This window comes from Pleurodeles waltl, chromosome 11, assembly GCF_031143425.1.
Source record: "Pleurodeles waltl isolate 20211129_DDA chromosome 11, aPleWal1.hap1.20221129, whole genome shotgun sequence".
Classification (NCBI taxonomy): Eukaryota; Metazoa; Chordata; class Amphibia; order Caudata; family Salamandridae; genus Pleurodeles; species Pleurodeles waltl.
Genome location: NC_090450.1, coordinates 735,904,729 through 735,930,552, shown reverse-complemented (window position 1 = coordinate 735,930,552; position 25,824 = coordinate 735,904,729). Strand labels below are relative to the sequence as shown.

Genomic DNA, 25,824 nt, shown 5'->3' with positions numbered 1-25,824 from the left:
AAAACCTGAGTGTCAACTCAGATTTCTCAAAATGGCTCTATTCATAAATCGATGTTCCATCATCTCAACCCTTCTTTTTGTTATAATGCTCGATTAGTGCCTTCTGTAGCAATACCTAGAGGAATAATATTTTTAATGATCTCTTCCAACTGAGAATCGGTAAAGCTAGGAAAACCAGATATTTACCTTTATCCTTTTCAACAGAATCTACCATTTGTTAGGAGCGGATTTCCCTGAAACAGTTTGAGCTCATTGTCACAGAGGTCTCTGTTTAATATAGTGTGTAGGACTTGGCACTTTTGGCAGGGTTATCCCCAAACTCTTTGCCTTCTCCCTCCTATTTTTTCTGACCTGTTTTTGTTGGCTTTAGGACTCTGGGCACTTTACAGCTGAGAACCAGTGATAAAGTGCACATGCTCTCTGTCTAAAATGTATTGGTGATTGGTTTCTTCATGCTTGGTCTATTTGATTTACTAGTATGTCCCTAGTATAGTGCAGGGCCTGTAAATCGAATGCTACTAGTGGGCCTGCAGCACTGATGTGCCTCCCACATGAGTAGCCCTACAAACATGTCTCAGGCCTGCCATTGCAGTGTCTGTGTGTGCAGTTTTAAACTGCCATGTCGACCTGGCAAGTGTATCTACTTGCCAGGCCCATACCTTCCCTTTTATTACCTGTAAGTGACCCTTAAGGTAGGCCCAAGGCAGCCTCTTGGGCAGGGTGCAGTGTATTTAAAAAATAGGACATGTACTGGTGTGTTTTAAGTGAAATTCTGCTAAATCTGTTTTTCACTATTGCAAGGCCTATCTCTACCATGCGGTAACATGGGGATTGCCTTGAAATATATTTAATGTTTTAAGTGTAATTTCCCATTGGGAGCAGATAGAGATAAGAGGTTGGGGTCTCTGAACTCACAATTTCAAAATACAACTTTTGGTGAAGTTGGTTTTGAATTGTAAGTTTGAAAATGCCACTTTTAGAATGTGGGCATTTTCTTGCTTAACCATTCTGTGCCTGTCCCTGTCTGTGGAATACACGTCTGGGTCAGGATAACAGTAGGGCTGTTTGTGCATTCACTGTAGACAGTCATACAAAGGGAGCTGAGGTGTGCCCTGCATACCCTGATGGCCCATTGCCAGGCTGATGGGTCTTCCTGAGCTAGAGTGGTGGCAAGAGCTGACACGTTCACCTGAAGAGGGCTGTGCCTGTCCATACAAAAAGCAGGCTCCACCCCCCTGGAGAGTGTCTGGGGCCAGGACAGGGAAAGGCTGGGTCTTGTACACTACAAAGACTTCTCTTTGAAGTTTGCCTACTTTAAAGACAGAAATGGGTTTAAGTACTGGAACTCTGACACCACAGTTAGAACACTTCTAGACTGAGCACATTCTACCAGGAAGAAGAGCTGGATACTGTAGGAGGGACTGCCACTCCACCTGTTGTTTTGTTATGCTGGCCTGCTGCTTGCTGCTTCTATCCTGGGAGTAAAAGGACTGGACTTTGCTTTCTACATCCTGCTTTCAAAGGTTCTCCAAGGGTTTGGCCTTAGCTTGCCTCCTGTTAAGAAGTCTTAGTGCAATCAAAGACTTTACTTGCCAGTGTCTGGGCTATCGTGCTGAGAGTTCTGATTTGGCAAGTTTTGTCAGATCCAGTGACTGGGTCCTTGGAAGTGAGCTCTGGTGCAACCAAGAAGAAACCAAGCACATCAACTCCAGAGTGACTTCAGAACTGGCGCCGCTGCCTGCACCAGAACATTGGTCCTCGCTGAGTGCAATGACTGCGACCTGCAATATAGGCCCAATGCCACCACAGCACCTCTGAAGTCCCGCCACAGCGTGAGTCCAGAGTGCTGTGTCACTGATGTCCATGACACCCGACTACACCACAGCACCTGTGGCCCGTGGTGTGATTGTGACACCGCAAAGTCAATGCCTCACATCTTGATCTGCTTGATTCATCGACCTGGCCTTGTTGTAAGAAACCAATGCCTCACCACCGATGCCACATCACCTTCCCTGCACCCATAAGGAACCAACGTCTCACCTTCCCTACCTAGCAGTAAGGAACCAATGCTGCACCGGCTCCAGTGATGCCTTTTCCCCCCGACTCCATGCAAAGTCTTTGTTTCCTCATCGTTTTCCAAGGCACTGTACCTAGGGACTATGCGACTCCATGACTGACCCACACTCCCTCGAGTGTGGTGTAAGACTGCCTAGAATGGATTACGTCTATGGTGTTTTCATGTTGTTACTGTGTGTGTGTGTACAAATACTTTACACATTGCCTCTGAGATAATCCTAACTGCTGTGCCAAGCTACGAAGGGGGTGAGCAGGGCTTATCTTAGCTGTGTGACTCCCTTACCCTGGCTCAAATGAGGGTCCCTACTTGGAGAGAGTGCAAACCACTGCCAACTAGTGACCCCATTTCTAACACAATGAAACATCGAAAATGGTAATCTAAAAAACTACCTATTGAAACTTCTAGGTTCAGATATCAAAAGGAAGGAATCCCTGGGTAGCACAGGTGAGAATGAGAAAGAATATTTAGGGACAGTTTAGCAAAAGAGGGCTGAATATGAACATTTCTTTAGAAGAGTAAATTAAATGGGCTCCTTAGCCTTCCACATTGGCAATCTAACCATTTGCTTTGGAAGGAATAGCAGCTTCCAACATTTCTGCATCTTGCCAGGTTTTTTAAGAGAATACCTTCCATTTATACAGTGCTTAATTTGCAAATAAAAACGTGATGGTGCCCAAAGCCCTTCTCTTAAACACACACGGCTGCTGCAATTAAATGTGCGAGAATGGCGTACTGAGGCAGCGCAACCTTGAAGCCATCTCGGGCCTCTTCAATCCATATAAAGCCACTCCCTGCTCCGTCACCTCACTCTTGCAGCTTTCTGCTTTCTCCCATTGTGACGCTTTTTCATTTTTCTCTTCCCTGTCTTTCCCATCTGTGTCTTTTGCTCGCAGTAAATGCTTGAGGCAGAAAAATAAGTGCCAGCCCTCAAAAATAAGTACTGGTGGTCTGCACCAGAAACAACATGCACAAATTTAGCACGTCATTTATGGGAAGACCGTAGGAGGACCTGTAGGTGTGGGAGATGCAGATTTGGGCTCTCATGCTAAAAGAGCAGTGAAATGTTCCAACCTACACCCTTTTCTACCTGGATACTCCTCCAATAAAGTATTTGACGTTTTGTGTCCTACAACACTCTCAATATCACATATTCAGTAGGCCATGTTAGAGCAAACAAAGGCAGTGGAAAAATCTGCACATTGCCAACTTTTGTTTATTATCAATTCATCCCATTATTCATAGTAACTCAGTAATCTTGCTGTGTGGTGCCACACCTGTAATTACTGATACACTGGGTTCCAGGTGTTGGAATACTGTGGTATTCCAAGAATTAACCTAGTTTTCCTCGGAGAAATTGGGAATTGGTATGGGAAAGCTGTTTTTATACACCCAGATTCCACAGTAACTGCTCATCTTTGGAAGGTTTCCCACCAGGATAGGCCAACAACTTTTTACTGGTGAAATATCAGACAACTGGTAAGATCAGGAGTGCAGTTGTATTTTGTTTCATGTAATCGTGATTTGGATCAGATTGAATGTCTCAGTCTTTTGATGTGATACTGATGTGATTATTCAGAGAGATTCTTCTCTGGCTTCCTTACCGATGCTCTTCATAGCAGACCCTGATCGTCTGTAGACATGAGTGATACAACACTATCCACAAAGCAATCCCATTGATTTTAACAAGAGAATCCCGCACCAAAAGAAAACCCTGATTCACAGATGTCTTTTTCAAATTCAAACCATACACATAGAACCCATAATATTGCTACAGTACCAATAATACATATCTTATTCCTATATATAAGGCTAAAGTGATGTTAGAGCTAGGTGTTCAAATAATACAGAATCTAATGTTTAATAACCAATAAAACACAGAAATTGGCTGATGACATCAATTATGTAATTTGAGATGACATTAGGGACATCATCAATGATTTAACTTGTAATGAGTAAAGTAATATGCAAGATCATAAGCCGGGGATTGCGGTAGTGAAAGTTAGAGTTAGGTCAGTAAACAATAACTGGTGAATTTCAGTGTTTTTTTAAACTTTAGTTTTTATATTATATTAAAATCAAACTATGCTGCCACTTTAACCTTTGTTTTCTCAGTAAAATTAAGTTTTTAAAAAAAAACGTAAAGTAAGATCTTATTACCATACATAACTATAATGTAATTTTAACTTTTTCACTTACTTTTTGTTTTTTTTAATCATATTTACCCAACTTTCCCGCTGAGCACATTGTTTGGTTTGACACTGCCCCCGATGGCAGTAAACCCCCCGCCATGGACACGCCTATTGGGCAGAGAATAAACTGCAGGGCCTGGCCTGCAGCCGGGCCCTGCACCCATCCCTTGCTGGTGTCTACCCTCCTTTGGCCATGTGTGGCAGGGGATTAGCCAACCTCCACCACCCAACTCCTTGCTGACAGCCACCCCCATACAAACAAAGCAGCACCATTGCTTTTAACAAAAGTATCCAGCACCAAAAGAAAACCATGATTCACAGATGACTTTTTCAAATTCACAACATACACATAGAACCCAAATTATTGCTGCACCAACAGTACTCTTCATCTTAATCTTATTATTATTTGTAAGGTTAAAGTGACATTAGAGATCGGTGTTGAAATAATACAAAAATTAATGTTTAGAAACCGATAAAACACTGACATTGGCTGATTTAATGTGTCATGAGCATATAATATGTGAGACCATTAGCAGAGGATTGCAGGGCGAAAGTTATAGTTAGGTCTGTAAACTATAACAGATGAATTTCAGTGCTTTTTAACTTTAATTTTTGTAATATATCAATACCAAACTATAACATAAATTTAACCTTCGTTTATTTCAGTAAAATTATAGTTTTTTTTAATGGAAAGTAAGATCTTATTGCCTAACTATAATGTCACTTTAACTTTTTTCAGTTGAGTTCTGCTTTTTTTTGTCATATTCACCCAAATTCCATACTAACCTCATTGTTCAGTCGTACACAGCAGTGAGTTTGCCATCGGGCCTGACCTCTGTCCAGGCCCTGCATCAAACACTGCCACAGACAGCAAACCCTGTTCCATGCACAACTTTCAGCCTTGTCTGTGTGTGGCAGGGAATTGGCCTCAGGACCCAACCATCTGATGGAGGCCACCCTCTACTATGCACAGACTTTATCCTTTAGACATGTGCAGCTAGGTAGTTTGATTCAGAGCCTCACCCCTGTGTCTAACCCCCACAGGTGTCCAACTCCCTGACATGTAGGACCTGTGGCGGTGTGTATCATGGGGTTGGCCATACAGCTTGGCTTGTGGCCAAGCCCTGTGCCAAACCTCCCATGGAGACCAGCCACCTGCTGGGTACAGCCTCAAGCGGCATACAGCCTCCAGTTGTGAAAGGCATGTAGTGTCCGCAGGGCATTGCCTGTAGCCAGGCTCTGCAGAAATCCTCTCACGGGTAGCGAATCCCCTGCCATGCCCAGCATTCTCTGTGCCTAGTGTAGGTTTGGCAGCAGCATCTGCCCTGTGGTCAGGCCCTGTGCCCAACCCCCTGCAGGTGGCCAGACGCCTGCCATGTGTGGCTTTCAGCAGCATACACCATGGTGTTGGCCACAGGGCCTAGTGGCAGAGCTTTACATAAAGTAAGAGTTTATTACCAAACCTAACTATAATGCCCCACAACTTTTGTTCATTCCAGTGAACTTCTTGAGCTTTTGATCATATTCATCCACTTCCCTACATTGCACAGCTTTTGGCTTGGCCATGCGCATCAGTGGGTTAGGCTATGGCCATGTCTGCACCAACCGCCCCGTGGAAAGCAAACACTCCTGCTTTAAATAGCCTTCAGCTTAGCTTCAACCATATGTGCCATGGGATTTGCCTCATGGACCAACACCCGTTAGATGGCCAACCCACCCCATGCCAGGCCCTGCACCCAACCCCCTCCACTGTGCACAGCCAAAAGCCCAGGCCGTGTGCAGTGTAGGGTTGGCAGTGCATAGGGGTCTAGCAGTGTGCAGGGGTTTGGTTGAGGGACCTGACTGCAGGCCGGGTCCTGTGTTCAACCCTTTGCCAGGCAACGTGGAGTTGGCAGGACTCGGGGTATGGGTGCAGGGCCTGGCTCATGCCAGGCCCTGCGGCCAGGCCTTCGCTCCTTAAAAAAATCCATAGCCATTCACTAAAAAAACAAAGGGTTTCAGGGACATTATAATTAAGAAATAGCATTTAAAAAAACATAGAAATTCACTGAAAAAAACAAGGGTAACAGGGACTTTATAATAAGGTTCTGAATTTATTTGCACAAAACCATAAAAATTCAGATTTTATTGTTAGAGTTATGTCAGGTGACTATAACTGGTGCCCTAAAGAAACTATAACTCACGCCCCCACCATGCACAGTCTTCTCATTAATAATTATACTGTAAATATTGCAGTGGTATTATCAATGATGTCATTTATTGGCCTGCGGCAAGGCCCTGTGGCCAATCCCCCCCACCAAAAGCAGCCAATCTCACGGTGCACACAGCTACTTCCACCTGAGCCCCATTAGGCCCTGGGATCCCATCCTTCAGGGTCATTGTAGAGTGGAGCTGTGTGGCCCCCACCCTGAGCCTTGTTAGGCCCTAGGGATCCAATTCCTCTGGCCACTCCTTTAAATAAAGGGGAGGGGAACTGCATGGCCACCCTCCTGGAGATTTCATCAGCCGTGGGGACCCCATCTCCTAGGCCTCTCACACTTAAAGGTCAGTGACCTGGTGCCCACGCAGGCACCCACCAAACTCTTGCTGGGAGCTGCCAGGGGAGCCCCAAGGCCCGTGTGGCCCCAGCCAGTTTCCGTCATGCGGTAGGAGCCAACATTGCGCCCTCCTGGAGGGAGCAGCTATTAATGCTGCTCCCTTCAGGCGGAGCAATATTTTGATCTGTTAACCTGCCTGCATCAGAAGTCTGCTCCCAGTAGACAGGAGCATTTTCAAAGCCCCCACCCTCGGGGATCAGACTTTGTGTTTGCACCCCCTTGGAGTTTTGAAAATGCTCCAGCCAAGTGAGAGCAAACACGGGTTTCCCTACCCACACCAGTGTTGGCAGGGAAACTGCTGTGTCCCCTTAAAAAAATAAAGCAGGCCTAGGGATGAGGTCCCAGAGCCAAAAATGGCCTAAGGAGGGGGAAGCCAAGTGCCTGCCTTACCCTGAAATGCACACCACGTCCCGGGGATGTGTCCCTGGGGCCGAAAGTGGCCCAGGAGTGGGGCAGCATGCGACCCTCCCCTTGAAATTCACATCAGGCCCCGGGGGTGGGGTTCCCAGGGAAGTATTCAGCACAGGGTTGGGGGCCCGGTGCCCCCCTCCCCCTGAAAGTCAAGCTGGACCAGGGGGATGGGGTTCTTTGGGTTGAAATCAGCCCAGTGAGGGTAGTCACGCATGCCCCCTCCCTAACAAACTAGGCAAAAAGGAGCACTCGGATGGAAATGATTCGTCAAACAACTCCATCCTACAACACGATCCTAAATAAGCTACTTAGTGGCAACCACCACTGGATAATAAATATATATTAGATATTAATACAAGAGGAGGCACCCGATACCAAATGCAGTTGAAAAATGTGAACAAGTTGCTGAGTTGAAACTGGGATACTAAATCCTTGCCTTTGTACTTTACATTTGGAGACAGTTACTAGTCTGGATAGATGTGGACTCCAGTGATGCCATTTGAAAAACTCCATGACTTTAGGATCAGCCATGCTTTAGTTGGATCGATGCGGCCCAAACACTGAAGAAGTAATCAGTAGAAGTAGGCCCAGGAACGTTACCATGTTATTAAAGTGGCAAAGGAAATTCTGACTTCTCCTGACAAGTGAGATGCTATTATGAATTTGAAATCTTAACATCATGAAGAAACTGTCAAGTAACTGTCTGTTGATTAAAATCAAAGCAGAATGTTTGAAACATCGGGACAGTAATTCATTAATTAATTCTCAGCGGAAGCAAGGAGAAAGGTCCTTTTAACTGGCTAATGAAGATCGAACTTTATTGAATAGCACTGACTTGTGACAATGTGTTCGAATTATGGAGACAATTAAATCAGTGCAAATTTTACCCCGAGTCTGAACATCATAAAGGCCCGTAAATAATGTTATTTTTGCTTGTGATGCATTATAAATACTATGCTACTGCCTGAATGCATATTGGACAAAAACTCCCATAGTGACTTGTTTGGATGTATAAATTGACCAATCAATAGCGAGAATTTATTCACCATGAACTACCATGAACAACGCTGAGATTGACGAAAGCATCGGTGGTGGTGCTTGGCGTAATACAGATGTCAATTGTCAGTGAATAATTGGAAACGAAAGTTTCTGGGAGTGCAGAGTCATCTTTTTTTAAAATCAATTGTGGGGTGAGAGGTCATTCCCCAAACGTCGGCACTAGCAGCAAGAGTGCGCTGCGGTTTTTGACCCTTTGCCTGTGGGGGATATATATATATATACACATATATATATATATATATATATATATATATATATATATATATATATATATATATATATATAGAGAGAGAGAGAGAGAGAGAGAGAGAGAGAGAGAGAGAATGGAGTCCAAATGCCATAAAGATAATTATTTGAACGAAATTGTCAATAACTCGTTTGGGCTCAGCCAAGAGCCTTGTTTACATCAAAAAGGACAGCCGCTCAGGACATCATATTTACATTGTACGTGATTAAAATCTCAGTAGACGCCAACAAAAAACTACAAAACTGTATTGCACTCTGTATCGCACGCACTAATGCCTTATCTTGAAAGTAACATCAACTTCTTTGCATTCTCTCCATCAAAATAAAATTCATTTTGTACCTGATACCATGATCTGTTACTTAAATGAGCATTACAATCATTGTAAATATTGCATATGTATCAGAGAAAATCTTCATGTAATAAAGTGCATATGTGCTAAACAGGTAGAATACATATAGGGGGTCATTCCAACCCTAGCGGTCGGTGATAAAGCGGCGGCCAACCCGCCAACAGGCAGGCGGTCCAGAAAAAGGAATTCTGACCCTGGCGGGAACCGCCAACACAGCCCGCCACTTTAACACTCCGACCGCCACGGCGGGACAGACAAACAGCGCGGCGGTCACCGCCAACAGGCAGGCGGCAGACAATGTACCGCCCACCCTATAACAACTCACCAATCCGCCACCTTTTCCGGGGCGGGAGCCCCGCCGATAAAAACACGGCGGAAACAGACTACGAACGGGAAAACGCTCAACTATACACACTCCACGAGGAAGGAGGACAGCATGGAACCCGAATTAAACATCCTACCAGCTATTGTCTACCTGCTCATCTACCAGGAGTACGAACGCCGGCGCAGACAACAACGGTGAGTACTGCACCTACGACACAGGGGAGGGGGGAGGAGGAAAGCTTACGGGCACACACATGCGCCATACACCCACCCACCCCACCACAAATACCTACACCCCAATGCAGAGCAACAAGTCAGAGTGACACCCCCAAACCCACCGGAATAATGCAAAGACACAATTAAAATGATCTATAAAATATATGTATAAATAGCTCCATTGAAGGTATGGGAAATATGCTATATGAAAGATACAAAATAAGGAATGAACATAGTCAAAAATATATACATAGGCAATAAGTCCTGCACATTCCGTCAAAGTTCCATAGTCCGTGGGCCAATGTGCACAAACACATGGGCAAAGCCCACACAGGAGACCAGATACCATTGGAGAGAACACTGCTGGGGCATCAGATGATAAAACTACAGGCACCTCAGGGGGAAGGGAAGGGGGGGCACCTCAGCCACATGAGTCCACAACGCCAGATCCACAAGGGGCCTCCATGCCCACTGTCCCATCCTGGGGAGTGCAAAGCCACAGTCTCACAAGTCTCTACAGTGGGTGGCTTGCCCACTGTGCCATCCTGGGGAGTGCAAAGCCACAGTCTCTCAAGTCTCTACAGTGGGTGGCTTGCCCACTGTTCCATCCTGGGAAGTGCCAAGCCACAGTCCATCAGATGGATTACCGACTCCACTGTTAATGAAGGAGGCATGGTGCCCAGAGTGCTTCGTGAAGCCCTGCTCGACACAGAACCGGCACTGTCAATGGGCCAGCGGTGCTTGAGATGAAGGGCCCAGCGGAGCGGTGCTTGACAGGAAGGGCCCAGCGGAGTGGTGCTTGACAGGAGGGGCCCAGCGGAGCGGTGCAGAGACGGCGGGCCCAGCGGTGCTTGAGATAAAGGGCCCAGCGGAGCGGTGCTTGAGATGAAGGGCCCAGCGGAGCGGTGCAGAGACGGCGGGGCCCAGCGGAGCGGTGCTTGACAGGAAGGGCCCAGCGGAGCGGTGCTTGAGATGAAGGGCCCAGCGGAGCGGTGCTTGAGATGAAGGGCCCAGCGGAGCAGTGCTTGACCGGAAGGGCCCAGCGGAGCGGTGCTTGACAGGAAGGGCCCAGCGGAGCGGTGCAGAGAGGGCGGGGCCCAGCGGAGCGGTGCTTGAGATGAAGGGCCCAGCGGAGCGGTGCTTGAGATGAAGGGCCCAGCGGAGCGGTGCAGAGGCGGCGGGGCCCAGCGGAGCGGTGCTTGACAGGAAGGGCCCAGCGGAGCGGTGCTTGAGATGAAGGGCCCAGCGGAGCGGTGCTTGAGATGAAGGGCCCAGCGAAGCGGTGCTTGACAGGAAGGGCCCAGCGGAGCGGTGCAGAGACGGCGGGGCCCAGCGGAGCGGTGCTTGAGATGAAGGGCCCAGCGGATGGCGGTGCTTGAGATGAAGGGCCCAGCGGAGCGGTGCAGAGACGGCGGGGCCCAGCGGAACGGTGCTTGACAGGAAGGGCCCAGCGGAGCGGTGCTTGAGATGAAGGGCCCAGCGGAGCGGTGCTTGAGATGAAGGGCCCAGCGGAGCGGTGCATGACAGGAAGGGCCCAGCGGAGCGGTGCTTGAGATGAAGGGCCCAGCAAAGCAGTGCTTGACAGGAAGGGCCCAGCGGAGCGGTGCTTGAGATGAAGGGCCCAGCGGAGCGGTGCTTGAGATGAAGGGCCCAGCGGAGCAGTGCATGACAGGAAGGGCCCAGCGGAGCGGTGCTTGAGATGAAGGGCCCAGCGGAGCGGTGCTTGACAGGAAGGGCACAGCGGAGCGGTGCATGACAGGAAGGGCCCAGCGGAGCGGTGCTTGACAGGAAGGGCCCAGCGGAGCGGTGCTTGAGATGAAGGGCCCAGCGGAGCGGTTCTTGTCCCGGCGGGCCCCTGTTCAGCGGTTCTTGTCCCGGCGGGCCCCTGTTCAGCGGTTCTTGTCACGGCGGGCCCCTGTTCAGCAGTTCTTGTCCCGGCGGGCCCCTGTTCAGCGGTTCTTGTCCCGGCGGGCCCCTGTTCAGCGGTTCTTGTCACGGCGGGCCCCTGTTCAGCAGTGCTTCTCCTGGCGGGCCCCTGTTCAGCGGTGCTCCTCCCGGCGGGCCACTGTTCAGCGGTTCTTGTCCCGGCGGGCCCCTGTTCAGCGGTTCTTGTCCCGGCGGGCCCCTGTTCAGCGGTTCTTGTCACGGCGGGCCCCTGTTCAGCAGTGCTTCTCCCGGCGGGCCCCTGTTCAGCGGTGCTCCTCCCGGCGGGCCCCTGTTCAGCGGTTCTTGTCACGGCGGGCCCCTGTTCAGCGGTTCTTGTCCCGGCAGGCCCCTGTTCAGCGGTTCTTGTCCCGGCAGGCCCCTGTTCAGCGGTGCTTCCCCGGCGGGCCCCTGTTCAGCGGTTCTTGTCACGGCGGGCCCCTGTTCAGCGGTGCTTCTCCCGGCGGGCCCCTGTTCAGCGGTGCTTCTCCCAGCAGGCCCCTGTTCAGCGGTGCTCCTCCCGGCGGGGCCCTGTTCAGCGGTGCTCCTCCCGGCGGGGCCCTGTTCAGCGGTTCTTGTCCCGGCGGGCCCCTGTTCAGCGGTTCTTGTCCCGGCGGGCCCCTGTTCAGCGGTTCTTGTCCCGGCGGGCCCCTGTTCAGCGGTTCTTGTCCCGGCGGGCCCCTGTTCAGCGGTTCTTGTCCCGGCGGGCCCCTGTTCAGCAGTTCTTGTCCCGGCGGTGCCCTGTTCAGCGGTTCTTGTCCCGGCGGGCCCCTGTTCAGCGGTTCTTGTCCCGGCGGGGCCCTGTTCAGCGGTTCTTGTCCCGGCGGGGCCCAGTTCAGCGGTGCTCCTCCCGGCGGGGCCCTGTTCAGCGGTGCTTCTCCCGGCGGGGCCCTGTTCAGCGGTGCTCCTCCCGGCGGGGCCTTGTTCAGCGATGCTCCTCCCTGCGGGGCCCTGTTCAGCGGTGCTTGTCCTGTGTTTCTAGGGAGCCAAACCTGGCCAAGACTTCCCGCTCAGTCGCCATCCGACCTTGCGGTCGCGGGGCCCTCCTGTGATGGAGTCCTGGGCCCGTGGGTGTCGTCCGTCACAACCGGAATGGGGCTGGTTGGGCCCTCCTGGGCAGCTCGCCTGCTGCCTGACTTCTCAGCCCTGCTGCCCTTGCCCTCCTTCGCTGAAGCTTTGTGGCCCTTGCCTCCCTTGGATGATGTGGCAGGTGACGGGGCAAGGCTACTGTCCTTGGTGGCAGCCGTCTCAATCTTGTCGCGCCTGGCCTTTTTTTTTTTTTGTCCTCTTCCCAGGGGGTGGGCTGGCTGTCCCCTTGCTGCTGGCCAATGTTCCTGCCCTAGGAGCTGGTGGACTCCAATAGCCCTGCACTATGGTCACAGTAGATGCAGGGCTGGTGGTGGCTGAGGTGCTTTTTTTACTCTTACCAGATGGAGGGGGTGGGTCAGTGATTGGAACGAGCTCAAGGTTGGAAAGGAAAACGACTTGGGAAGGACAGGGACGGGTAGGTGTAGTGGGTATGGGAGTGGAGGAAGAGGAGGTGGTTGTAGGAGAGTCAAGTGTGCTGTCTTTGGGTGCAGGTGCTTGTGACGGAGGCTGTCGTGAGGTGGATGGCTGTTGGGTGGGTGGCTGCCTGCGTTTGTGTGCTTTGGAAGAGGGGGTGACAGACACACTGGGAGAGGACACAGGGGACGTGTAAATGGCAGTGGGGGTGGTGACTGCACGTGTGCGGACTGTAATGGAGGGTGTGCTGGTGATGGAAGTACTGGCTGATGGTGGTGTGCATGCAGGTGTGAGTGGAGACGTCACAGGGAGGGAGGAGGGAGATGAGGAGGTGGGGGACACAGAGGTGGTAGTGACTGTTGGCATGTCTGCATCTGGATGTTGCTTGGGTGAATGCTTGTGGGATCTGTGGTGCTTATGTCTGGATGAGCTGCCCTTGGGTGTAGAGGTGTGTGCAGGCTGGTCTGATGGTGTGGATGGGATAGGCAGAGGAACAGGAGACTGGGACTGGGTGGAGGGAGTCAGAAGAGGGAGGCTGGAGACAGGGACAATGGCTGCCGTCAGTGCTGAGGCCAGAGAGTTGAACGATCGCTGATGGGCAGCCTGACCCGAATGAATGCCCTCCAGGTATGCATTGCTCCGATGCACCTCCCTTTCTACACCCTGTATGGCATTCAAAAGGGTAGACTGCCCAACAATGAGTGTCCTGAGGAGGTCAATGACCTCCTCACTGAGGGCAGCAGGGGTAACTGGGGCAGGGCCTGAGGTGCCTGGGTTGAAGGAGATGCCCGCCTTCCTGGGCGAGCGGGGACGGAGCGAAGGCTGAGGGGCTGCTGGGAGGGCGGGGCTGGTGCGCTGGGTGGCGGCTGTACCTGTTGTGGCGGTGGGGGTGATGTTGCCGCCACCGCTAGGGAGCTCCCTTCCGAGGACGTGTCGGTATCGCTGACGTCTCCAGGGGTCCCCGTTGTGGAGCTCCACTCGCCCTCCGTCTCACTGGTGTACTCAGAGTCTGTTGTATGGCCCTCCGGGGCCATGTGAGATGCAGCTCCCTCGTGCGCCGATGCCACTTCTCCTCCGCCTGATGATGCTAATGCACACATAAACAGGAAGACAAAGAAAATGGGGGGGGGAGACAGGTTGAGTGCATGCATTGGCAACACCGTTGTCAGAGAGGACAGACACAGAAGCCCCCTGTACTAGGCCACGCAATCGGGGTACACTACTCAGTTATTGTGACTAGGCCTACAGGTCTATGGACGACAAATGCACACATGGGTGAGGCCGGACCATGGATAGCTGTACTTGGCACCCTACAGAGGTGGGGGGTGGGGGCACAGGGCCGTGTCTAACGGAGGGGCCTAGCCTACAGAATGCGCCCTGGCCTGGAGATAGCCACAGCCCTCCTCCCCCACCCAGACACCTTCACTGGGCGCAAAGATAGCAGAATGTGCTGATACTCACCCCCTTGTGTCTGCTGTGATGTCCTCACGCGCCCATCCAAATCGGGGTAGGCCACCGCCAGGATCTGGGACATCAGGGGGGTCAATTGGCGGCTGGCACCCCTCCTATGTTGGGAGGCCATCCCCAGCAGAGACTCGGCGGTCTTTCTGGTCCCGCGACGGATGTCCTCCCACCTCTTTCGGCAGTGGGTGCCCCGTCTGTTGTGGACCCCCAGGGCCCGGACGTCCTTGGCGATGGGACGCCAAATGTCGATCTTCTGATGGGCGCTGACCTATGTGACATGTACAGGGTGGTAAAGGAAATCGCATCAGTTTTCTGCCTGGTCAATGTGAGTGGCCCCCCCCTCCCCAACCTTGCCATGTGGCACATGCTCTCATCTTTCGTGCACTGCACTCCTCATTCGCTCCCCTCCCCACCATCTTACATACACCCCACTCAACACAGGCATAGCCCATTCAACATGCACCCTGTGTACTAACCTGTTGGTCTGAAGGACCGTAGAGTAGCGCATACTGGGGGAGGACCCCATCAACAAGTTTCTTCAATTCTTCGGAAGTGAAGGCAGGGGCCCTTTCCCCAGTCGCAGCAGTCATTGTATCTCCCAGACCGAGGTCACAGCAGCACTTGCAGTATAGGTCCTCTCCTGTGGATGATCAGGTCTCGAGTGATTAATCAGATAGAAAATGGCAGTCACGCCCGCGGCGGTGCGTACCGCGGCGGTGAGTACCGCGACCGCCGGCGCACATCGTCATTGGCTCCTGAGACCTATAGGGTTCAATGTTAACCAATGCTGCTTTGCGCCGCGGTCTTCGACCGTCTACCGCCACGGTGTGCCACGCCAGCGCAGTGACCTCACATCCCACTGTCACACTTCACAGGTCAGGCAGCCGCCATTTCAAGGGCCCACATGGCATAATTTCTACTGCGTCACACAGGCCTAGGCCTTGCATTGCTACTCATACAAGCCTTTCAATGCATAGCGATTCGTGTACTGTGCAAGCTGTGTGAACGAACCTGTGGTTTGCTTGACTCTGTGCTCCATGTTGTCCTTCCTAGGCACCGTCCGCTGGGACTTGCGAGGAGAAGGATAAATCCTCCCGTGTACCGACCGCTGGTGGACCTGTCGACAATGGAAGAACGACATATCATACTTACATACAGGCTTGACAGAGCAACTATACATGAACTATGTGCCCAGCTGGAGCCAGACCTGATGTCCCCCATCCGCCAACCCACAGGGATTCCCCCTCTGGTGCAGGTTCTGTCAGTACTCCATTTTTTGGCAAGTGGGTCTTTTCAGACAACAGTGGCCATATCATCTGGGATGTCTCAGCCTATGTTTTCTAAGGTTTTGTCCAGAGTGTTGTCTGCCCTGATGAAATACATGCGGAGCTACATTATTTTCCCTGAGGTGGGCGAATTGGCTATAGTGAAGGGTGATTTCTATGCCCTTGGACATATCCCCAACATCATTGGTGCCATTGATGGGACCCATGTGGCTTTGGTTCCCCCCAAAGAAAGTGAGCAGGTGTACAGAAACAGAAAAAGTTATCATTCGATGAATGTCCAGGTGGTCTGTTTGGCTGACCAGTACATCTCCCATGTAAATGCCACGTTCCCTGGGTCAGTGCATGACGCGTATGTCATGCGAAATAGCAGCATCCCTTATGTGATGGAACAGCTACAGAGACACCGTGTGTGGCTAATTGGTGACTCTGGTTACCCCAACCTGTCGTGGCTACTGACCCCAGTGAGGAATCCCCGGACCAGGGCAGAGGAACGGTACAATGAGGCCCATGGGCGAACTAGGAGGATCATAGAAAGGACCTTCGGGGTCCTGAGGCCAGGTTTAGGTGCCTGCATATGACAGGGGGATCCCTAATGTACTCACCAAAGAAGGTGTGCCATATCATCGTGGCCTGCTGTATGCTTCGCAATCTTGCTTTGCGACGCCAGGTGCCTTTTCTGCAGGAGGATGGTCCAGATGGTGGTGTTGTAGCAGCTGCGGAGCCTGTGGAGAGTGAAGAGGAGGAAGACAACGGGGACAACACGGACAACAGGGATACAATCATACAACAATATTTTCAGTAGCACACAGGTAAGAATCACCAACGCCATTTTACATTTACTTAAGGCCTCATGCGTCTCCACTGTCTGAGTTTCCCCCCAGTTCCTGTTAACTGATTTGTGACTTTCCCTTCCCTTTTCAGAGCTGTATTACCCACTGCCTGACTTCAGTTTTGTTTGCCCATGGACTAAAGCTTATTGAAATTGGTATGTTGTCATCACAAAGTAACTGGACATTATTGCACCGTTATGTGTAATACATTTGTTAAGAATACAAGCAGACTCCTGTTATTTTAAGTGTAATAAGTGATTTATTTTAAGTGCTACATATAGGTACATGATTGTAAAACGGTGATGGGTGGGGGTGGAGTAATGTCCATGGCAGAGTCCAGTTCTCAGTCGCACAGGTGCATTGTCCATATGCCTGGGGAAGGATGGAGCAGGGGCAGTTCAAGGTTGGACAGGGTGACAATGTGGGACAGTGGGATGACATCAGGGGGTATCTTAGGCTGGCGGGGGTCTTGCAATCCTACTCTGTCTTCTTGTGAGATCTCAGGTTCCGCTTGCAGGGTGGTTCTTCTTCTGCAGGAGGTGGGGTTCTGGTGGCCTGTCGTTGTGTGGGGGCCTCCTGTCCACTAGCGCCGGCGGAGGTGGTAGGCTGTTCCTGGCCTGGGCTAGTGACAGGGGCCCTTTGGGGTGCCACATGGTCCCACAATGTGGTGACGATCTGGGTAAGGGCCACGACGATGGTCTCCATTGGGGAACCGATGTTCCTCAGTTCCTCCCTGAACCCCATGTACCGTTCCTCCTGCAGTGCCTGGATCTCCTGGAACCGGGCCAGTACCGTCGCCATCGTCTCCTGGGAGCGGTGGTATGCTCCCATGATGGAGGAGAGGGCCTCTTGGAGAGTCGGTTCCCTGGGCCTGTCCCCCCCCTGTCGCACAGCAGCCCTCCCAGTTCCCCTGTGTTCCTGGGCCTCTGTCCCCTGGACGGTGTGCCCACTACCACTGCCCCCAGGTCCCTGTTGTTGTTGGGGTGGTGGGTCAACCTGGGTGCCCTGTAGTGGTGGACACACCGCTGATTGACGTGTCCTGGAGACAGAGGCATGGGCCCGCTGGGTGGGAGCTGTGCTGGTGTTCCCAGAGGGGGTTGGGTATGGTGTAGCCTGTGGCTGTCAGTGGGGAACCGACTGTCCAGAGGTCCCCGATGGGCCGGGCTGGTCATCTGGCTCCAGGGAGACAGAGCTGCTGTCATCGCTGGGGGCCTCTTCTGGGGGTGCAATGGACATCTCTGGACCCTCCGTGGCGGTGTGGTGGCGTTCGGGTCCTGCAGGGGTATAAAGGTATGGTTATTGCTTCTGTGTGTGGCATTTCGTGTGATGGGTGGATGTCTGTGTACCCAAGTGCAGGCATTCCCTTGTGGGGGCTTTGTGAGGGTGGCTTGTGGGGGTGATGTGTGTGTGCAGTGGGCATGCTTTGGTGATGGGTGTCCATGCTTTGTGGTCGCATGCAGGGCTTGGTGTTGGGATGGGCGGGTTGTGATGGTGAGCCTTTTGCTAGGAGATGGTGTGATGGGGGTGGGGGTGAGGGTGGGGGTATGATTTGGCATGCAGGTGGGGTGGGGGTGGGAAGCAGTAGTGAAGATTTGACTTACCAGAGTCCATTCCTCCGCCTACTCCTGCGAGGCCCTCAGGATGCAGGATGTGCAAGACTTCCTCCTCCCATGCGGTAAATTCTGGGGGAGTAGGTGGGGGTCCGCCGCCAGTCTTCTGCACCGCAATGTTGTGCCTTGATACCATGGAACGCACCTTCCCCCGTAGGTCGTTCCATCTCTTCCTTATGTCATCCCGATTGCGTGGATGCTGTCCCACCGTGTTGACCCTGTCCACTATCCTTTGCCATAGCTCCATCTTCCTGGCAATTGTGGTGTGCTGTACCTGTGCCCCAAAGAGCTGGGGCTCTACACGGACTATTTCCTCCACCATGACCCTGAGTTCGGCGTCACTGAACCTGGGGTGTCTTTGGGGTGCCATGGGGTGGTGTGGATGAGGTGTGGGGTGGCGTTTGTGGTGATGAGTGTGGTGCGTGTGGTGGTGTGTGGTGTTTGGTGCGTGGATTCTGTGTGGGTGATGGTGTTGTGTGCCTCTGTGTAGTGGGATTGTCTATTCTGTGCTCTGTCTCTAGCCTTCGTCAATAATTTCGGGTCGTAGGGGTTTGTGGGTGTGTGTTTTATATTGTGTTGGGTGTGTGGGAGTGGTGTTAGTATGTGTATCAGGTGTGCGTGTTTCAAACTGACCAATGTGGCTGAGTTTTCTATGTGTGTGTGTATTTTGACCGCGGCGGTGTGTACCGCCAATGGAATACCGCGTTTGAAAGACCGCCGCGTGGATTTGTGGGTCGGAATGGTATGGGCGTATTTCTGTTGGCGTGACGGTGGAGGTTTGTTCATCGCCATTTTTTCGCTGACCTTTGGTGTGGCGGACTTTTGTGGATGTCGGGTTTTTGGCGGTTTGCCAGTTGCGGGTCAGAATGACCCTGGCGGTTTACCGCGCCGCGGCGGTGTTATGGCGGTCTTCTGACCGGCGGTAAGCGCCTTTTACCGCTGAGGTCAGAATGACCCCCATAATGCTTTGAAGCTTGCACACTACCCAATGTGCATTCAAAATAAAGTTCAAATGAATGAGCAGTGGTAAAACAATAATGAAACAAAATATCAAAAACTGTATGAAACATATACATATATATATATATATGTTCTGTGAACTTGCCAATTGACAATATCTGGCTTTGACAATAATAATAAGTCATGATAGATCAGCAGCTGATTTCTCATTAATAACCATTCCCATATTCTTTCCTCCTCTACCCCTCCTGGCTCAACCCAAAACTCAGTTTATGACTATGATCTCCCAAACAACCCTCCTAAATGCTCTCTCATTTATCTCATCTTTGATTCATCCCAAACCCCATTTAACCACTATGATCTCCCTAGACCCTTTCTAAAGACTCTTCCATCCTCCACCTTTCCTTTACTCATCCCAAACTTCATCTTACTACAATGATATTCCCTCCTCTATCCCTCCATTATTCCACTCAGATCAGACTCGCATGTCCTCTGCTCAAATTAACACACACCTCCCTATACTAATACTACTACTGTACTCATATTTACCTATACTAATCTACCACTCCTGTTGGGTTCTGGAGTAGCGTGCTCCTTGTCAGTGGTTGTAAGCTATATAAATACAATTACAATTACAGGTGATTCCTAATTTCACAAGACGACTAATGAAAAAAAAGAGACATGTTTCCACACAGGAATTGCAGACTTCTGAGTAATAAAACCGTATTTTGGGCTGGGGTTTCTGGGCCATTAATGCTTTCTCCCTTGTTAAAGGCTCTCCACTGTGGCTCATACCTAAAACCTGTCTGAAGGATGGGCTTTAACCCAGATAAATACCTTGGCAGAAGACTATAATGCCTTAATATTGTATTTACCTGAGAACGTTCTAGTTAATTATCAGATTTTGCTTGACTTTTTATGCGGGTAACCCATACGCCTCCTTATACCTTTCCTATTTTCTTATACGGTTAGTCCATCTTAATTCCACACTTTACTTTTACCATTGGTCTCATCTTTATCCCATACTACTTACTTGCATTCTTCCTGATTGCCTACTATGTTTTTCTTGTTCTTTTTTCTCTTTAGATTTTTGTATCCCAAATTATTTCGAGTGTAGGAGATTCCACTGCAGTATTATTACAGATTCTGGAACTACTACCATCACTACTAGTATGAGTAATACTATTGCTTCTGTTACTATTAGCAAAGCTAGTATGAATAATACTACTACTAGTCCTAATATTCCTCCTATCTGTAGCAGAATTACTAGTGCTAGTGTCACTAATATAGCTATAATGTGTGCAACTACCAGTTTATTATTACAACAAGTAGTTTTTCTAGCATTACCATTATTGTTAAATCAGATACTGCTCCTACTAGTAGTTCTCAAACTAGGTGGCACGACTGGTAACGTTAGGCATGACTTAGAACTTGGCAGACGGGTTACTCCTTCACAACGGTGATGAATATTCCCTCTGCCAAAATCTAAATCACATAGGATAGAATGGGATCTAGATGTTGGTGAACGGGATATCAGTCACCACTGTGATGGAGTAATCCGTTAGCTGAGTTCTAAATCAGGCCCTTTGATGTTAGTAATACAACCTCTAATATTCCAACTATTTTCAGCAGTGGCAAATGCATCATATTAGCAGTAGTAGTAGTACACAAGTGTCATGCAAATTCTGAAAAATGCAGAATTGATCATGTACTGGTGAATAAGTCAGGACTACACACCTAGTGGATGTATCTTAGGATTTGTACTTCTTCCTGTGTTCTTAGGTCCTCCTCTCATGCTGTAAAGGTTCCAATGATCAGTGTTTCCAAATCGGGAGCAGATATGTTTTCTTATGTGCGTGTCCTCTCTGGATCACCTTTGCATCAATCTTCAACTCATGTTCAACGATCTGGCCTTCCAGAAAAAACTCAAAATCTTTCTCTTTAGCCCCACAGTGCAGTTAACACTTGATGGGAATTTCTTGTTCAGCACCAGAATGCCTTTGGTGACCTGTGCACTTTTGAAATATCTGACTCAGTCAATGTCTTCATTCTTTTTCTTAGGTGGCAAAGTATGAAGCTGGTTTTGTGGTTTGTGCTGTCATCGCCGGCCTTTACCTCATCCTGATGGTGCTGACAGGGTTGATCTTCTTCATCGGCCGCTGGCGTGGAAGGTGGAGAGGGCGCATCGAACGTTTCAACAAGAACCTGGTCTACAGACGCAACATCCTTATCTTGGCACTTCTCCTGACTACGCTCCTAATGCTGTAAGTACAGTGAGGGATTGGGGGCATGAGATGGTATTGTCAATGGATAATGAAAGAGATGCAAGATAATATGGAGGAGTTGTAAAATGAGGGGCACTAAGGAGGGTAGTGAGGGATGAAGAAGGAGAGGGACAACCATGTGTTGATGCTAGAAACATGCTGAAGTTTCTGTGGATGAGAGAGCTGTGATGAGGCTTTTGAGGGCCTAAGAAGAAAGGTCAAGGCAGAGCAGCAAATTTTCACAAACTCTATGAAACGTACCATTTTGGAAGTACAGAAAACCTTCCCACTCTAGAGATGGAACATTCTGCATATTCAAACAGTGGTGACCATTAATTCCACATATTGTTGAATCCAGGCATTGCATTGTGGGGCACCATTATTGTTGACTCCCATTCTCCAGCCAAGGGTTTGACCTCCCACCTTGGCACTGAGATCCCACATTTTGACACCGTGTAGGAAGGTAGCCTCTTTCTAGCCTTGTTACCCCCACTTTTGGCCTGTTTGTGAGTATATGTCAGGGTGTTTTTACTGTCTCACTGGGATCCTGCTAGCCAGGGCCCAGTGCTCATAGTGAAAACTCTATGTTGTCAGTGTGTTTGATATGTGTCACTGGGATCCTGCTAGCCAGGACCCGAGTGCTCATACGTTTGTGGCCTATATGTGTTCCCTGTGTGGTGCCTAACTGTATCACTGAGGCTCTGCTAACGAGAACCTCAGTGTTTATGCTCTCTCTGCTTTTAAAATTGTCACTACAGGCTAGTGACTAATTTTACCAATTCTCATTGGCACACTGGAACACCCTTATAATTCCCTTGTATTTGGTACCTAGGTACCCAGGGTATTGGGGTTCCAGGAGATCCCTGTGGGTTGCAGCATTTCTTTTGCCACCCATAGGGAGCTCAGACAATTCTTACACAGAACTGCTACTGCAGCCTGAGTGAAATAACGTCCACGTTATTTCACAGCCATTTTTCACTGCACATAAATAACTTATAAGTCACCTATAAGTCTAACCCTCACTGGGTGAAGGTTAGGTGCCAAGTTACTTAGTGTTTGGACACCCTGGCACTAGCCAAGGTGCCCCCACATCATTCAGGGCAAATTCCCCAAACTTTGTGAGTGCAGGGACACCATTACCATTACACGTGTGCACTACACATAGGTCACTACCTATGTGTAGAGTCACAATGGTAACTCCGAACATGGCCATGTAACATGTCTAAGATCATGGAATTGTCACCTCTGGTATTGGGGTGACAATTCCATGATCCCCCCGGGTCTGTAGCACAGAACCCAGGTACTGCCAAACTTCCTTTCCGGGGTCTCTACTGCAGCTGCTGCTGCTGCCAACCCCTCAGACAGGTTTCTGCCCCCCCTGGGGTCTGGGCAGCCCAGGCCCAGGAAGGCAGAACAAAGGATTTCCTCTGAGAGAGGGTGTTACACCCTCTCCCTTTGGAAATAGGTGTGAAGGGCTGGGGAGGAGTAGCCTCCCCCAGCCTCTGGAAATGCTTTGATGGGCACAGATGGTGCCCATCTCTGCATAAGCCAGTCTACACCGGTTCAGGGATCCCCCAGCCCTGCTCTGGTGCGAAACTGGACAAAGGAAAAGGGAGTGACCACTCCCCTGACCAGTACCTCCCAGGGGAGGTGCCCAGAGCTCCTCCAGCATGTCCCAGACCTCTGCCATCTTGGATTCAGAGGTGTGAGGGCACAATGGACTGCTCTGAGTGGCCAGTGCCAGCAGGTGACGTCAGAGACCCCTCCTGATAGGTGCTTACCTCTTTCAGTAGCCAAGCCTCCTTTCTTAGTAGCCAAACCTCCTTTTCTGGCTATTTAGGGTCTCTCCTCTGGGCTATTCCTCAGATAACGAATGCAAGAGCTCACCAGAGTTCCTCTGCACTTCCCTCTTCGACTTCTGCCAAGGATCGACAGCTGACTGCTCCAGGACACCAGCAAAACCTCAACAAAGTAGCCAGATGACTACCAGCAACATTGTAGCGCCTCATCCTGCCGCCTTTCTCGACTGTTTCCTGGTGGTGCATGCTTTGAGCGCAGTCTGCCTTCACCCTGCACTGAAAGCCAAGAAGAAATCTCCCGTGGGTCGACGGAATCTTCCCCCTGCTAACGCAGGCACCAAAAGACTGCATCACCGGTCCTCTGGCTCCCCTCTCATCCTGACGAGCGTGGTTCCTGGAACACAGGAGCTGGGTCCAAGTGTCTCCCACAGTCCAGAAGCCCTTCTGTCCAAATTTGGTGGAGGTAAGTCCTAGCCTCTCACGCCAGACAGCGAACCTGTGCACTGCGTGATTTGCCACTGCACCGGCTTCTGTGCCCTTCTCCAAGGATTCCTTTGTGCACAGCCTAGCCTGGGTCCCCAGCACTCCGCCTGCAGTGCTCAACCCGCTGAGTTGGACTCCGACGTCGTGGGACCCTCCTTTTGTGACTCTGAATTCACAGATCTTCTAAGTGCCTACTCTAGTACTTCTGCGGGTGCTGTCTGCTTCTGCGGGGGCTCTTTGAGTTGCTGAGTGCCCCCCTGTCACCTCCTCCAAGGGGCGACATCCTGGTCCTTACTGGTCCCCAGCAGCACCCAAAAACCTCCACAGCGACCCTTGCATCTAGCAAAACTTGTTTGCGGTATTTCTGCCTGGAAACACGTCTGCAACATCAAGCATGCCGTGGGACATCTTCCATCCAAAGGAGAAGTTCCTAGCCCTTTTCAATGTTGCAGAATCTTTGGCTTCTTCCACCTGGAGGCAGCCCTTTTGCACCTTCATCCTGGGTTTCCTGGGCTCCTGCCCCCCCGGACACTATCGTGACTCTTGGACTTAGTCCCCTTTCTTTACAGGTCCTCAGTTCCAGGGATCCGTCTTCAGTGTTTTGCTGGTGCTTGTGGTTCTTGCAGAATCCCCCTATCACGACTATTGAGTCTTTCTGGGGTAGTAGGGTAAATTTACTACTACTTTCTAGGGTCTTGGGGTGGGGTATCTTGAACACCCTTACTGTTTTCTTACAGTGCCAGTGACCCTCTACAACCTCCCATAGGTCTGGGGTCCATTCTTGATTCGCATTCCACTTTTGGAGTATATGGTTTTGTTGCCCCTAGACCTATGTTTGCCTATTGCATCCTATTGTGATTCTACATTGTTTGCACTACTTTTCTTACTGTTACTTACCTGTTTTGGGTTTGTGTACATATAACTTGTGTATATTACTTACCTCCTAAGTTAGGGTATTCTCTGAGATACTTTTGGCATATTGTCACTAAAATAAAGTACCTTTATTTTTAGTAACTCTGAGTATTGTGTTTTCTGATGATATTGTGCTATATGATATAAGTGGTATAGTAGGAGCTTTGCATGTCTCCTAGTTCAGCCTAAGCTGCTTTGCCATAGCTACCTTCTATCAGCCTAAGCTGCTAGAAACACCTCTATTCTACTAATAAGGGATAACTGGTCCTGGCACAGGGTGTAACTACCACAAGGTACCCACTATAAGCCAGGCCAGCCTCCTACACACTGTGATTAACATTGTCAAAACTAATAGATTGCTACAATGACAATATCACAAAACTGACTAAATCATTAAATGCGAGGTAAATGCTCCCGGCTTTACCTAGCTATTTGTATATTGGATCTATCACTGTTATGCATGTAGAACAGATAATTGCAAACTCCAATCAATATGCTTGCCTAGATGAACCCATTGTCAAAGCCCATGCACCCATTCATACTCTGATCTAAAGCTCCTCTCTAGCTCAGTGGTTTTCCCCTCTTTACGTTGCTCTCTCCGTTAAGCATGGCAACAGATTTTCTTTCTGTTTGATAAGGTTGTACTTCTCTTTTTCAATGGCTTCTCTTTTCTTGATTTTCTTCGACTATTCTTGTTTTATTTTCTTTCTACATAAATTCTTGCATACCTTCAGTTGGTTGGAAAATGTTCTGTACCCCTATCTTTCTATTACTAATTATGTCTTTGATGGCCTGGTTTTTGGTCCGCATTTTCTATATTTACACTATTCCTCCTCATGCTGCTATTTCTTCTTGCGGTGGTCCCTCATTTTTATGCAGACTATTGACAAATACCCCTCACCTTTCTTTCTAAACTTTGCGTCTGCTTCTCACTCATGTTTGCTTTTCTGGTTCCTTGCTTTTGAGTGTGAGCTGAAGCAATTCATTGCCTTTGCTTCCTTCCTTCCAACAGAGGAATATTTGTCTCATCCAGCCCCCTGTGTTGCCAAGGTCCAGCCCATATATTTGCAGTCCTCCAACAAGTGATATTTTTATGCTTTCTGCTCAGAGTATCACCTTTGTTTTTTCTCATAAGCTTCAATTTGAAACAATTATTAAACTTCCAATTAACTAGTTGTTAAGTCCATCCACCACTTAGAAATGTGGCCATATTGTGACAATTGTGGAGAAGTAGGCCTATTGCTTCTCCACATCTTCCCCAACTGAAAGCCCCACACGCATGATAACCTTGTGACTGTGGAAAGCTCTCCGAAGATGCTTA

At 49.9% G+C, this 25,824-nt stretch overlaps 1 protein-coding gene across 2 annotated transcripts in view; it reads left to right on the top strand.

Annotated features, from left to right (window-relative positions):
- Positions 1-25,824, top strand: part of PROM2 (prominin 2) — a 409,319-nt gene that overhangs the window by 148,925 nt on the left and 234,570 nt on the right. For both annotated transcript variants that reach the window (XM_069214431.1, XM_069214433.1), the window contains exon 3: positions 21,107-21,309. In XM_069214431.1, the coding sequence (XP_069070532.1) occupies positions 21,107-21,309 (203 nt within the window). The remainder of the gene's footprint in view (positions 1-21,106; positions 21,310-25,824) is intronic.